We start from the raw sequence: 13,175 nt of genomic DNA on the forward strand, positions 1-13,175 counted from the left end.
ACAAAAATAAAAGAAAATTTAAAAATGGGCGTGGCTCCGCCCTTTTTCATTTAATTTGTCTAGGATACTTTTAACGCCATAAGTCGAACAAAAATTAACCAATCCTTTTGAAATTTGGTAGGGGCATAGATTTTATGGCGTTTACTGTTTTCTGTGAAAATGGGCGAAATCGGTTGATGCCACGCCCAGTTTTTATACACAGTCATCCGTCTGTCCTTCCGCATGGCCGTTAACACGATAACTTGAGCAAAAATCGATATATCTTTACTAAACTCAATTCACGTACTTATCTGAACTCACTTTATCTTGGTATGAAAAGTGAACGAAATCCGACTATGACCACGCCCACTTTTTCGATATCGAAAATTACGACAATTGAAAAAAATGCCATAATTCTATACCAAATACGCAAAAAGGGATGAAACATGGTAAGGTAATTGGATTATTTTATTGACGCGAAATATAACTTTATAAAAAACTTTATAAAATGGTTGTGACACCTACCATATTAAGTAGAAGAAAATGAAAAGTTCTGCAGGGCGAAATAAAAGACCCTTAAAATCTTGGCAGGTATTACATATATAAATAAATTAGCGGTATCCAACAGATAATGTTCTGGGTCACCCTGGTCCACATTTTGGTCGATATCTGGAAAACGCCTTCACATATACAACTATCACCACTCCCTTTTAAAACTCTCATTAATACCTTTAATTTGATACCCATATCGTACAAACTCATTCTAGAGTCACACCTGGTCCACCTTTATGGCGATATCTCGAAAAGGGGTCCACCTATAGAACTAAGCCCCACGCCCTTTTAAAATAATCATTAACACCTTTCAATTGATACCCATATCATACAAACGAATTCTAGAGTCACCCCTGGCCCACCTTTATGGCAATATCTCGAAACGGCGTCCACCTATAGAACTAAGGCCCACTCCCTTTTAAAATGCTCATTAACACCTTTCATTTGATACCCATATCGTACAAACGCATTCTAGAGTCACCCCTGGTCCACCTTTATGGCTATATCCCTAAATGGCGTCCACCTATAGAACTATGGCCCACTCCCTTATAAAATACTCTTTAATGCCTTTCATTTGATACACATGTCATACAAACACATTCCAGGGTTTCCCTCGGTTCATTTTCCTACATGGTTATTTTCCCTTATGTTGTCACCATAGCTCTCAACTGAGTATGTAATGTTCGGTTACACCCGAACTTAACCTTCCTTACTTGTTATTATTATTATTACTAGGTCTGGTAGCACTGCGACCTTTGTACAGATCTGTTGTGCATGACCTTTCACCCTAATTTTGTATGTGGAGTATTTTGATGTATCTAAGTACCTCCTCGGGCTTTCTACTCCATATCACACAGGGATTACTCACACCACTTTGATGGGAGAGCCTCTGCCTAGCCAGAACGACGCATTCGCAGAAAATGTGAACCGGCATTTTAAATTTGAGTATCGGATAGATTTAACTTACATAGGTGATATCCCAGACCACAGTGTCCCGTATAGTACCCAGTGAGATTTCTTAGGTCCTCCCTGCTTAGATTAATGAGTTTGGCTGATAGTTTCGTTGCCGGAAGTATAAACAATTTGGCGTGGGCTCTGGACCATATAATACGCCTATAGTACCGTGCTTTGTTAGGTAATCTGCATGTTTATTACTTTCATGTCCCTGATGTCCGGGAACCCATCATAAAAAACCTTGTTTTTGGCTCCCAGGTCATTAAAGATTTCAGTGCAATCATCCACTAGCTTATATGTAACTGTGTAAAACTGCAAGGCACGCAGGGCTATATGTCCGTCTGACATAATGTAGACGCTCTGCGCAGACATTCTCTACCACAGACTTCTATTGCATAGATTTCTGCCTGAAATATGGTGGGGTAGCATTCCATATAGATAGTAAATTAAATAATACAGAATTCAAAAAATACTGCTAGATTAGTTACAGTTGATCTGCCAGGCACAAAACAATGCTGATTAGCTGAAATGAAGGCCTTTACTGCGAAGAATATTTTATCCTTGACTACAATTTCAAACAATTACGAGACAGTGGAAAGTTTGGAAATGGGACGGTAGTTAGCAACAGTGCTTTTATTACCACTCTTAAATATTACACGGAAATATGGCAGAGACACTATCCTTGCCAAATTAGATAGACTGAGTGAAGATAATCAAAATCGATTAAAGGCCACGCCCACTTTTCCTAAAGGTCTAACCTTATCTTAGTTTCGCGTTTCAAATGCACAGCTGGGTATGTAATGTTCGGTTTCACCCGAACTTAGACTTTCTTACTTATTTTTTTATTTTTTATCATACATATTTGATGGAGCTGCGCTTCACTGTTGAGTGTGGCGGATGTGGAAGTTTTTTTTTGCATATTTCCTGTGTCAAAGCTAATATCATAATCCGGATTTATATTTAAGATAAATTTTGGCAAAAAAAAAAGAACAAAAATAATGTATTCGTTTCGTTTTTGTTTTATTTTTATTTAATCACATCCATAAAATTTTAATAGCTCAAACGTTTAAATGAAATCATCGTTCATGATTTGATTGCCTTTAGTGGCAAAAGCTTTTTCTTTTTGACGCGACGTCTCACATTTGCGGTGAGTTTCATATTATCATATTATTATTATATATACTTACACATATGTATATTAGGCACAAAATAATATTTGCATAACCACTCAGTAAAATGGCTTAAGTGAAGGCAAGATAAATAGAGATTATATTCTGATTTGGCATTTGTGTTAGAAAATTATTACAATTGACTTTCAATCCATAATATTAAAATGAGTTTCTGAATGTATTGCTAGGCGAAAAAATCAAAAACGGTTGGACCGAATACTTGAAATACGAGGTAGGTTCCAACAGAGGGAAAAGTGGACCCGGTAAGAAAACCAGACGCCGACTTATTCTAAATAAAATAGTGTGTGGTACGATCTGCCTGTAATTTGGTAAAGGGGTACTTTCCGTTGGATTGGAAAATTGGTAGGAAAGGAGATATTATTAGTCAATCAGTTGCGCTCCACCTTTATATTTTTACTGCTCATAAATATTTTTGCAATTTCTATGTCAAAATTTAAAAATCAAAGTTTAGCAAGAATATGTCTTTATATAAGGAGACATTTTCGTTAATTTTTGTCCATTTATATAAAAGAAGTGCTTACAATTTTTTATTTTATTTTTATTTTCTCCTTTTCTTAAATTTTCTCTGTGTCTTAACCTATCTGTTAAGTTTTACGCTTGTAGCTCAATGAAAAAATTCCTTCCGTTTTGTACGATTTTTATAAATATCTCAGTCAGTGCACTCCCTAGCGAAACTTTTTGTACCGTGTAATCGGCTGTCAACGACCTCTGAATTAAGCTCTAAATTTTTTGGCTATAGCTCATCGAGAAGTTACTTAAAACTCGGTTTCAAATTTCCAAATTATTTTTTTCTCCTTTTCTTCCCTTGTCACGGTGTCTTAACCAGTCCCTGAGGGTTCATGTTCGGAGACTGGGATCAAATATAGAAAGATGAGGTTAGAGGCAAGAAGTATTTTTTTTTGCGAAAGTAACAATACAATAAATAGTTCTCTTACTGGAAGAGTAATAATAGAGCAGGGAGGAATATTATCAGGCAGGAGAATAGGTCAGTTATCTATGTTTATCTTATTTATGAAAATTAGAGCGATTATAAAAATTAAAAAAAAAATAAAATAAATGTAAGGCGTGATAACCTCCGAAGAGATCTAAGGCCGAGCTTCTCTTCCAATTTGCGTCGTGCTCCTCTTGATTTTCCCTACAAATTGGCCGGACGGGACCTACGTGCTTAATGCCGACTCCGAACGGCATGTGCAAGGCAGGTGAGTTTTCACTGAGAGCTTTTCATGGCAGAAATACACCCGGAGCGCTTGCCAAACACTGCCGAGGGGCGACCCCGCTTAGAAATATTTTCTTCTAATTGAAAAGCCTTATTTCTAAAATTTTGATATTGCTTTGCCCGCGGTGTGAACCCAGGGCATACGGTGTGGTAGGAGGAGCACGCTACCATCACACCACGGTGGCCGCGTTAGTTTTATATAGTTTCGTAAAAGTCTATACAAGCAAAGATATTAAAGCCGGTCAGCCAGGTGAAGCATGTATTCGATATTTGGTAAAGAAATTTCATATATGAGGCAAAAGCGGTGGGTGAGGGAACGGGAGATGTAGTGGGAGTGGGACTAGAACTGGAAGTGGTAATGGGAATGCGAAGTTTAGTGGAAGTACGAGTGGGTGTGGTAGTGAGAATTGATTGTGATTGGAGGTGGGATTGTGGAGTGGGAGGAAGACAAATGGAACAAGGAATGGACAGGAAAAAGAATGGGATAGATAGTGAAGACGGGAAACGAGGCTCAATTTTTATATGTAGGCAAACCAATTTTCGGGCAGAACAAAGTCTGCGAGGTACTGATGTTCACAACTAAACGATTTTGTTGCTATTACAGCATACTTTCAACGAAATTCAGAGAAATATTCGACTGAAGTGTTATCAGACGGGCCCGTGAGTATCAAGTGCTCATGAAGTTGGATATATAAACATATTGGTATATGAACGTCTAGAAAATTTATGTTTTTAAATAAACCAGGGCTTTCTCAGGGGTTGAAGTAAAAGCGTAACAAAGGTTACTTCACCAGAAATAAATAATTTCCTGCTGTTTCCGAAGAGCTTCGTCGACTTGTTGTGGGTAACAAGCGATATCGACAAATTATTGTTTTACTATCGAAACTATCGTGGAGTTATCGGTTTGTTATCGGCATGTTAACATTGAGTCATCGGTCTCGGATAATTTTCTTAACATAACAATCCAAGGGGTCGTTGATAGTCATTAATAGCCATTCGATAATACGTCGATAACAAATAAAAAGATTTTCGTTAGTAAATAAAAAGTTTTTCCAAACAAATCGATAGCTTTAGGACAACAGCTCGATACATTCTGGAAAAAAATTTGTAAGCTTTTCGATAATTTATTGAGAACTCCCCGATAACCAATTGATTTCTTTCCATAAAAAAATCAATAAATTTTTGTTAAATAAAAGAAAGTTTTTCGATGAAGAAACGATAACAACCCGATAACTCCCCTATAAATAAATCTGTAGCTCATCGATAACTTTTGTTGTCCTTCGCAAAGTTTTCCCACATCGATGACAATTTGATAACTCGCCTATGCCTCGTAGATATCAAATCGAAAACACATTGATACTAAGAAGATAACCCGCTCTTTATATATACATACACATATCCTTAACACATCGATAACATATTGTGACGAATATTACCATCTCTAAGCTGTTACTAAGTAAATGCACAACAACAAAAACATTAAAGCAAGCTACATAAACACATTAGTCATCATTTACCCACATATGTACATACAAGGCAAAGGAGAGATAACTCACACACAGGTGTAGTAATCAGTCGAAGTAGTACTCACATATACACATGCATATGGCTATGCGAGAGGCTATAAACTACAAATACACACGCATATAGCTGGTAACCAAGTAGAAAATTCTAGAAGAAGAAACGTCTAGACATTTGGGCAGAGAATATAAAAGCAGCACAACCTGAGTAGTCAGTAATCAGTTTGATTTAAGCACACTATTGGTTGTGAAGTTAAGTGTTATTATGAAGTACTTTCAAATTTTTGCATTGCTGAATATTGGAGTTATTTATTCAAGAGTTTAGCGATTCGAGCGTTAGCAGAAGGTTTGGAATAAGCGGAATTTCCCGAATTTATTTACAATATTGATAATATGCCGCCCGGTTTCGTATCCGGTTTCATGTTCCGTTTCGAAGTTTTACTTGATTTTGAGTTCTAGTTTTTTTCTTTAAGCCGAACAAAATTAAAAAAACAGTATGATATTGAAATGTTTCCAAGTGTACTTTAATGAAAAACGTGGTTTTACTAAAAATCAACCAATTACACGAAAACATATCCGTCTGAAAGTATGGGCGCCAGCGCGTATACGTAATATTTGTATTACTATTCGGCACGAAAGAGCGATACTCTGTAGAGAAGTCAGTAACTAGTGAAACGAATTTCTGGTTCAGAACTAAATTTAAAGTACCAAATACGTACCACTTCTACAGCAAATAGATTTACTCTAGTTCAAAAATCAACAATGTGGTTTTTTATATTTTATATTTCGATAACTTATATTTGATAAATATGCTATTTACATATAACAACTACTAGCTTTAAGGAGCTTCGAATTTGAGTACGTCTTCCTTCCCTACACTTTAAAGAATTTCTCTAACGTTAATTTCATAGCATATAGATATGCAAATTGTCAGGAAAGGGGTTCTATCAAGAGAATATTTTGGCACAAATTCAATAGAGTACATTTACGCAATGACAAGAAACTTATATTTGAGTCAATTCGTATTAAACATGCCTAAGTCTCTTAGAGGCCAATAAGAAAAACTTCTTGCCTGTGCGCGCACACTAATGGAAGGGTTCAGGGTTGAGATATTTTATAACGCATAGCCGGTGTTGGATCGATCCATGGATATTCTTTTAGAGAACGGCCGAAGGTCGACAATCCAGAAAAGTACCAACTGAAATATTTTGTATTTTCGTCTGGACCGGAGCTAATATATGTGAAAAAGGGATTAAATAAATAAATGTAAGGCGCATTAACCTCCGAAGAGGTTTTAGTCCGAGCTTCTCTTCTAAATTGCGCCGCGCTCCTTTTAATTTTTCCTACAAATTGGCGGGACGGGATTTCACTAAGTTTTCACTGAAAGATTTGCATTAGGAGTGCTTGGCAAATACTGCCGAGGGGCGACCACGCTTAGAAAGATTTTCCTATAATTGAAAAATTGTCTTTCTAAAATGTTTGATGTTGCTTTGCCCGGGGCGTGAACCGAGGATCTTCGGTGTGGTAGGCGGAGCACGCAATCATCACACCAAAGCGACCGCCAGGGGCTAAATAGTTCCAATACAAATATTTATGGATTGGTTTGGAGCTATCGAAAATGGGATAAAATCGTAGCAGAAGCAAGAATTTCGCTCTGGTTCAGAACCGACGAAATAATACCAACAAAAGTGGTAGATCACAACTATACATTTTTCCACTAGCTCGGATTTATCGTGAAAGTACCGATAAGCCAACTAATTTGGAATTACATAAAAGATAATGCAGTGGGGGCAATTTTCACCGTCTAGGACATCGCCATGTTAAATTGAACTTGCATGCGGAAGAGATAGATGGCGAATGCATTAGAAGCGCACCAGTTTTGAACTAGAGGGTGCATACACACATACAATTATAAGCGTTTTGAGCAAGCTTCAATCTATTCCATAATAGAAGATTTTTCTTAACGTTCCTCACAGGTTGTATCTTACTACGGTTAGAAACAGTTTTTGGCTTTTTAAACGGTTTTATTTAGGTTGACTTGACAGGCTGCACGGTCGGCCGGCCAGCGCGAATTTTGTAATTAAAATTTAAGTAACTTCCCGATATGCTACAAGCTTGAAACTTGGAATGTAGTTCAGAATCCGATGACAATGCAATAATAAGAAAAAATCGCAGCTAGGTGGCGCAAGGATCGAGATATTCACAAAAATCGTATTTGTGGTCCGATTTCGCTCATATTTGGAAGACATAATACATACAAGAATAGAAAGCGACCTATGAAAAATAAAATCGCCGCTAGGTGGTGTAAGGATCGAGATATTCATAAAAATCGTATTTGTCGTCCGATTTCGCTCATATTTGGAAGACATAATACATACAAGAATAGAAAACGACCTATGAAAAAAAAAAATCGCCGCTAGGTGGCGCAAGGATCGAGATATTCACAAAAATCGTATTTGTGGTCCGATTTCGCTCATATTTGGAAATCATATTTGACATAAAGAAATAGAAACCGCTGTAGTAAGAAAAATTCACGCTAGGTGATCAAAAAACTCGTACTTGTCTGTCCGATTTGGCTTTTTGAACAAATATTATATACAGTCCGGTAGAAGTTACATCAAGATACTTTGAAGCACATAAGTTCAAATTTTGTTAGTAAAATTTCTGTAAAAGATTCATTTCCCGGTAGAAGTGACGTCATAATACTTTGGAGCACATAAATTCAAAGTTTGCTAGTGAGATTTCAGTATATTAAAAAAAATAAAAAAAAATTTTTACGTAAACGGTTTTATTGAAAGCAATACTTACATTATGTAGTAATAATACTAATAGATAGAAAATAATTAGGTAGCTTCTAGGTACTAGTCATCACACCCCTCATCAATCGAGGGCGTTGATCAGACAATTAAATAAAAGCGTTGGGCTCGTGAAATTTCTAAAAATGTGAGGCATAGAATAACCTCTTTAAGGTTCATTTGGTCTTGTATATGACAATCAATAGAAATTTGACACGTCCAACGCTTTTATTTAGTTATCTGATCAACGCCCTAGATTGATGAGGAGTGTGATGACTAGTACCTAGGACCTACCTAATTATTTTCTATCTTTTAGTATTATTACTACTTAATGTAAGTATTGTTTTCAATAAAACCGTTTAACTTAAAAATTTTTAAGCTACTGCATAGATTTTATCTCGGGCTTGGCGACTAAATCAAAAAAAAAAAACGTAACGGATATTTGGCAAAAAAGGCTCGAAAAAGGTTCGGTGTTAGCAGCAGGCCAAATACACAAAATTGGATCTCTATCATAAGGTTAAAGTTAAAGTTAATTTAAAGTTAAAGTTAAAGTTAAAGTCAAAGTTAAAGTTAAAGTTAAAGTTAGAGTTAAAGTTAAAGTTAAAGTTAAAGTTAAGGTTAAAGTTAAAGCTAAGTTAAAGCGAAAGTTAAAGTTAAAGTTAAACTTAAAATTAAAGTTAAAGTTAAAGTTAAGTTAAAGTTAAAGTTAAAGTTAAAGTTAAAGTGAATGCTAAGGTTAAAGTGAAAGTTAAAGTTAAAAATAAAGTTAAAGTTAAAGTGAATATTAAAGTTAAAGTGAAAGTTAAAGTTAAAAATAAAGTAAAAGTTAAAGTTAAAGTGAAAGTTGAAGTTAAAGATAAAGTTAAAGTTAAAGTGAAAGTTAAAGTTAATGTGAAAGTTGAAGTTAAAGTGAAAGTTAAAGTTAAAGTTAAAGTGAAAGTTGAAGTTAAAGATAAAGTTAAAGGTAAAAATAAAGTTAAAGTTAAAGTTAAAGTGAAAGTTAAAGTTAAAGTTAAAGTGAAAGTTGAAGTTAAATATAAAGTTAAAGTTAAAGTGAATATTAAAGTTAAAGTGAAAGTTAAAGTTAAAAATAAAGTAAAAGTTAAAGTTAAAGTGAAAGTTGAAGTTAAAGATAAAGTTAAAGTGAAAGTTAAAGTTAAAGTTAGAGTTAAAGTTAAAGTTAAAGTTAAAGTTAAGGTTAAAGTTAAAGCTAAGTTAAAGTGAAAGTTAAAGTTAAAGTTAAAATTAAAGTTGAAGTTAAAGTTAAAGTTAAGTTAAAGTTAAAGTTAGAGTTAAAGTGAATGCTAAGGTTAAAGTGAAAGTTAAAGTTAAAAATAAAGTTAAAGTTAAAGTGAATATTAAAGTTAAAGTGAAAGTTAAAGTTAAAAATAAAGTAAAAGTTAAAGTTAAAGTGAAAGTTGAAGTTAAAGATAAAGTTAAAGTTAAAGTGAAAGTTAAAGTTAATGTGAAAGTTGAAGTTAAAGTGAAAGTTAAAGTTAAAGTTAAAGTGAAAGTTGAAGTTAAAGATAAAGTTAAAGTTAAAGTGAAAGTTAAAGTTAAAGTTAAAGTGAAAGTTGAAGTTAAAGATAAAGTTAAAGTTAAAAATAAAGTTAAAGTTAAGGTTAAAGTGAAAGTTAAAGTTAAAAATAAAGTTAAAGTTAAAGTGAAAGTTGAAGTTAAAGATAAAGTTAAAGTTAAAAATAAAGTTAAAGTTAAAGTGAAAGTTAAAGTTAAAGTGAAAGTTGAAGTTAAAGATAAAGTTAAAGTTAAAGTGAAAGTTAAAGTTAAAGTGAAAGTTAAAGTTAAAGTGAAAGTTGAAGTTAAAGATAAAGTTAAAGTTAAAGTGAAAGTTAAAGTTAAAGTGAAAGTTGAAGTTAAAGTGAAAGTTAAAGTTAAAGTTAAAGTGAAAGTTGAAGTTAAAGATAAAGTTAAAGTTAAAAATAAAGTTAAAGTTAAAGTCAAAGTTAAAGTTAAAGTTAGAGTTAAAGTTAAAGTTAAAGTTAAAGTTAAGGTTAAAGTTAAAGCTAAGTTAAAGTTAAAGTGAAAGTTAAAGTTAAAGTGAAAGTTGAAGTTAAAGTTAAAGTTAAAGTTAAAAATAAAATGAAAGTTAAAGTGAAAGTTAAAGTTAAAGTTAAAGTGAAAGTTAAAGTTAAAGTTAAAGTGAAAGTTGAAGTTAAAGATAAAGTTAAAGTTAAAAATAAAGTTAAAGTTAAAGTGAAAGTTAAAGTTCAAGTTAAGGTTAAAGTTAAAGTTAAAGGTAAAGTTAAAGTTAAAGTTAAAGTGAAAGTTGAAGTTAAAGATAAAGTTAAAGTTAAAAATAAAGTTAAAGTTAAAGTTAAAGTGAAAGTTGAAGTTAAAGATAAAGTTAAAGTTAAAAATAAAGTTAAAGTTAAAGTGAAAGTTAAAGTTAAAGTTAAAGTTAAAGTTAAAGTTAAAGTTAAAGTTAAAGTGAAAGTTAAAGTTAAAGTGAAAGTTGAAGTTAAAGATAAAGTTAAAGGTAAAGTTAAAGTTAAAGTTAAAGTGAAAGTTGAAGTTAAAGATAAAGTTAAAGTTAAAAATAAAGTTAAAGTTAAAGTGAAAGTTAAAGTTCAAGTTAAGGTTAAAGTTAAAGTTAAAGGTAAAGTTAAAGTTAAAGTTAAAAATAAAATTAAAGTTAAAGTGAAAGTTAAAGTTAAAGTTAAAGTTAAAGTTAAAGTTAAAGTTAAAGTTAAAGTGAAAGTTAAAGTTAAAGTGAAAGTTGAAGTTAAAGATAAAGTTAAAGGTAAAGTTAAAGTTAAAGTTAAAGTGAAAGTTGAAGTTAAAGATAAAGTTAAAGTTAAAGTGAAAGTGAAAGTTAAAGTTAAAGTTAAAGTTAAAGTGAAAGTTTAAGTTAAAGATAAAGTTAAAGTTAAAAATAAAGTTAAAGTTAAAGTGAAAGTTAAAGTTCAAGTTAAGGTTAAAGTTAAAGGTAAAGTTAAAGTTAAAGTGAAAGTGAAAGTTGAAGTTAAAGGTAAAGTTAAAGATAAAGTTAAAGTTAAAAATAAAGTTAAAGTTAAAGTGAAAGTTAAAGTTAAAGTTAAAGTTAAAGTTAAAGTTAAAGTGAAAGTTAAAGTTAAAGTGAAAGTTGAAGTTAAAGATAAAGTTAAAGGTAAAGTTAAAGTTAAAGTTAAAGTGAAAGTTGAAGTTAAAGATAAAGTTAAAGTTAAAAATAAAGTTAAAGTTAAAGTGAAAGTTAAAGTTAAAGTGAAAGTTGAAGTTAAAGATAAAGTTAAAGTTAAAGTGAAAGTTAAAGTTAAAGTGAAAGTTAAAGTTAAAGTTAAAGGTAAAGTTAAAGATAAAGTTAAAGTTAAAAATAAAGTTAAAGTTAAAGTGAAAGTTAAAGTTAAAGTTAAAGTTAAAGTTAAAGTGAAAGTTGAAGTTAAAGATAAAGTTAAAGTTAAAAATAAAGTTAAAGTTAAAGTGAAAGTTAAAGTTAAAGTGAAAGTTGAAGTTAAAGATAAATTTAAAGTTAAAGTGAAAGTTAAAGTTAAAGTGAAAGTTAAAGTGAAAGTTGAAGTTAAAGATAAAGTTAAAGTTAAAAATAAAGTTAAAGTTAAAGTGAAAGTTAAAGTTAAAGTGAAAGTTGAAGTTAAAGATAAAGTTAAAGTTAAAGTGAAAGTTAAAGTTAAAGTGAAAGTTAAAGTTAAAGTTAAAGGTAAAGTTAAAGATAAAGTTAAAGTTAAAAATAAAGTTAAAGTTAAAGTGAAAGTTAAAGTTAAAGTTAAAGTTAAAGGTAAAGTTAAAGTTAAAGTTAAAGTGAAAGTGAAAGTTAAAGTTAAAGGTAAAGTTAAAGATAAAGTTAAAGTTAAAAATAAAGTTAAAGTTAAAGTGAAAGTTAAAGTTAAAGTTAAAGTTAAAGTTAAAGTTAAAGTGAAAGTTAAAATTAAAGTGAAAGTTGAAGTTAAAGATAAAGTTAAATGTAAAGTTAAAGTTAAAGTTAAAGTGAAAGTTGAAGTTAAAGATAAAGTTAAAGTTAAAAATAAAGTTAAAGTTAAAGTGAAAGTTAAAGTTAAAGTGAAAGTTGAAGTTAAAGATAAAGTTAAAGTTAAAGTGAAAGTTAAAGTTAAAGTGAAAGTTAAAGTTAAAGTGAAAGTTGAAGTTAAAGATAAAGTTAAAGTTAAAGTGAAAGTTAAAGTTAAAGTGAAAGTTGAAGTTAAAGTTAAAGTTAAAGTTAAAAATAAAATTAAAGTTAAAGTGAAAGTTAAAGTTAAAGTTAAAGTGAAAGTTAAAGTTAAAGTTAAAGTGAAAGTTGAAGTTAAAGATAAAGTTAAAGTTAAAAATAAAGTTAAAGTTAAAGTGAAAGTTAAAGTTCAAGTTAAGGTTAAAGTTAAAGTTAAAGGTAAAGTTAAAGTTAAGGTTAAAGTGAAAGTTGAAGTTAAAGATAAAGTTAAAGTTAAAAATAAAGTTAAAGTTAAAGTTAAAGTGAAAGTTGAAGTTAAAGATAAAGTTAAAGTTAAAAATAAAGTTAAAGTTAAAGTGAAAGTTAAAGTTGAAGTTAAAGATAAAGTTAAAGTTAAAAATAAAGTTAAAGTTAAAGTGAAAGTTAAAGTTAAAGCTAAAGTGAAAGTTGAACTTAAAGATAAAGTTAAAGTTAAAAATAAAGTTAAAGTTAAAGTGAAAGTTAAAGTTAAAGTGAAAGTTGAAGTTAAAGATAAAGTTAAAGTTAAAGTGAAAGTTAAAGTTAAAGTGAAAGTTGAAGTTAAAGTTAAAGTTAAAGTTAAAAATAAAATTAAAGTTAAAGTGAAAGTTAAAGTTAAAGTTAAAGTGAAAGTTAAAGTTAAAGTTAAAGTGAAAGTTGAAGTTAAAGATAAAGTTAAATTTAAAAATAAAGTTAAAGTTAAAGTGAAAGTTAAAGTTCAAGTTAAGGTTAAAGTTAAAGTTAAAGGTAAAGTTAAAGTTAAAGTTAAAGTGAAAGTTGAAGTTAAAGATAAAGTTAAAGTTAAAAATAAAG

General features: G+C 31.0%; 1 protein-coding gene and 1 long non-coding RNA gene across 4 annotated transcripts in view; one reads left to right on the top strand and one right to left on the bottom strand.

Annotated features, from left to right (window-relative positions):
* Positions 1–13,175, bottom strand: part of LOC137252094 (uncharacterized) — a 150,025-nt gene that overhangs the window by 56,816 nt on the left and 80,034 nt on the right. The window lies entirely within an intron of this gene.
* The window catches only part of LOC137252093 (gustatory receptor for sugar taste 64c-like), a 41,712-nt gene that overhangs the window by 25,418 nt on the left and 3,119 nt on the right, over positions 1–13,175 (top strand). Inside the window, exon 8 of the mRNA XM_067787316.1 lies at positions 2,543–2,632. Coding sequence (XP_067643417.1) covers positions 2,543–2,632 — 90 coding nt within the window. The remainder of the gene's footprint in view (positions 1–2,542; positions 2,633–13,175) is intronic.

Source organism: Eurosta solidaginis, chromosome 5 (genome assembly GCF_040869045.1).
Source record: "Eurosta solidaginis isolate ZX-2024a chromosome 5, ASM4086904v1, whole genome shotgun sequence".
Classification (NCBI taxonomy): Eukaryota; Metazoa; Arthropoda; class Insecta; order Diptera; family Tephritidae; genus Eurosta; species Eurosta solidaginis.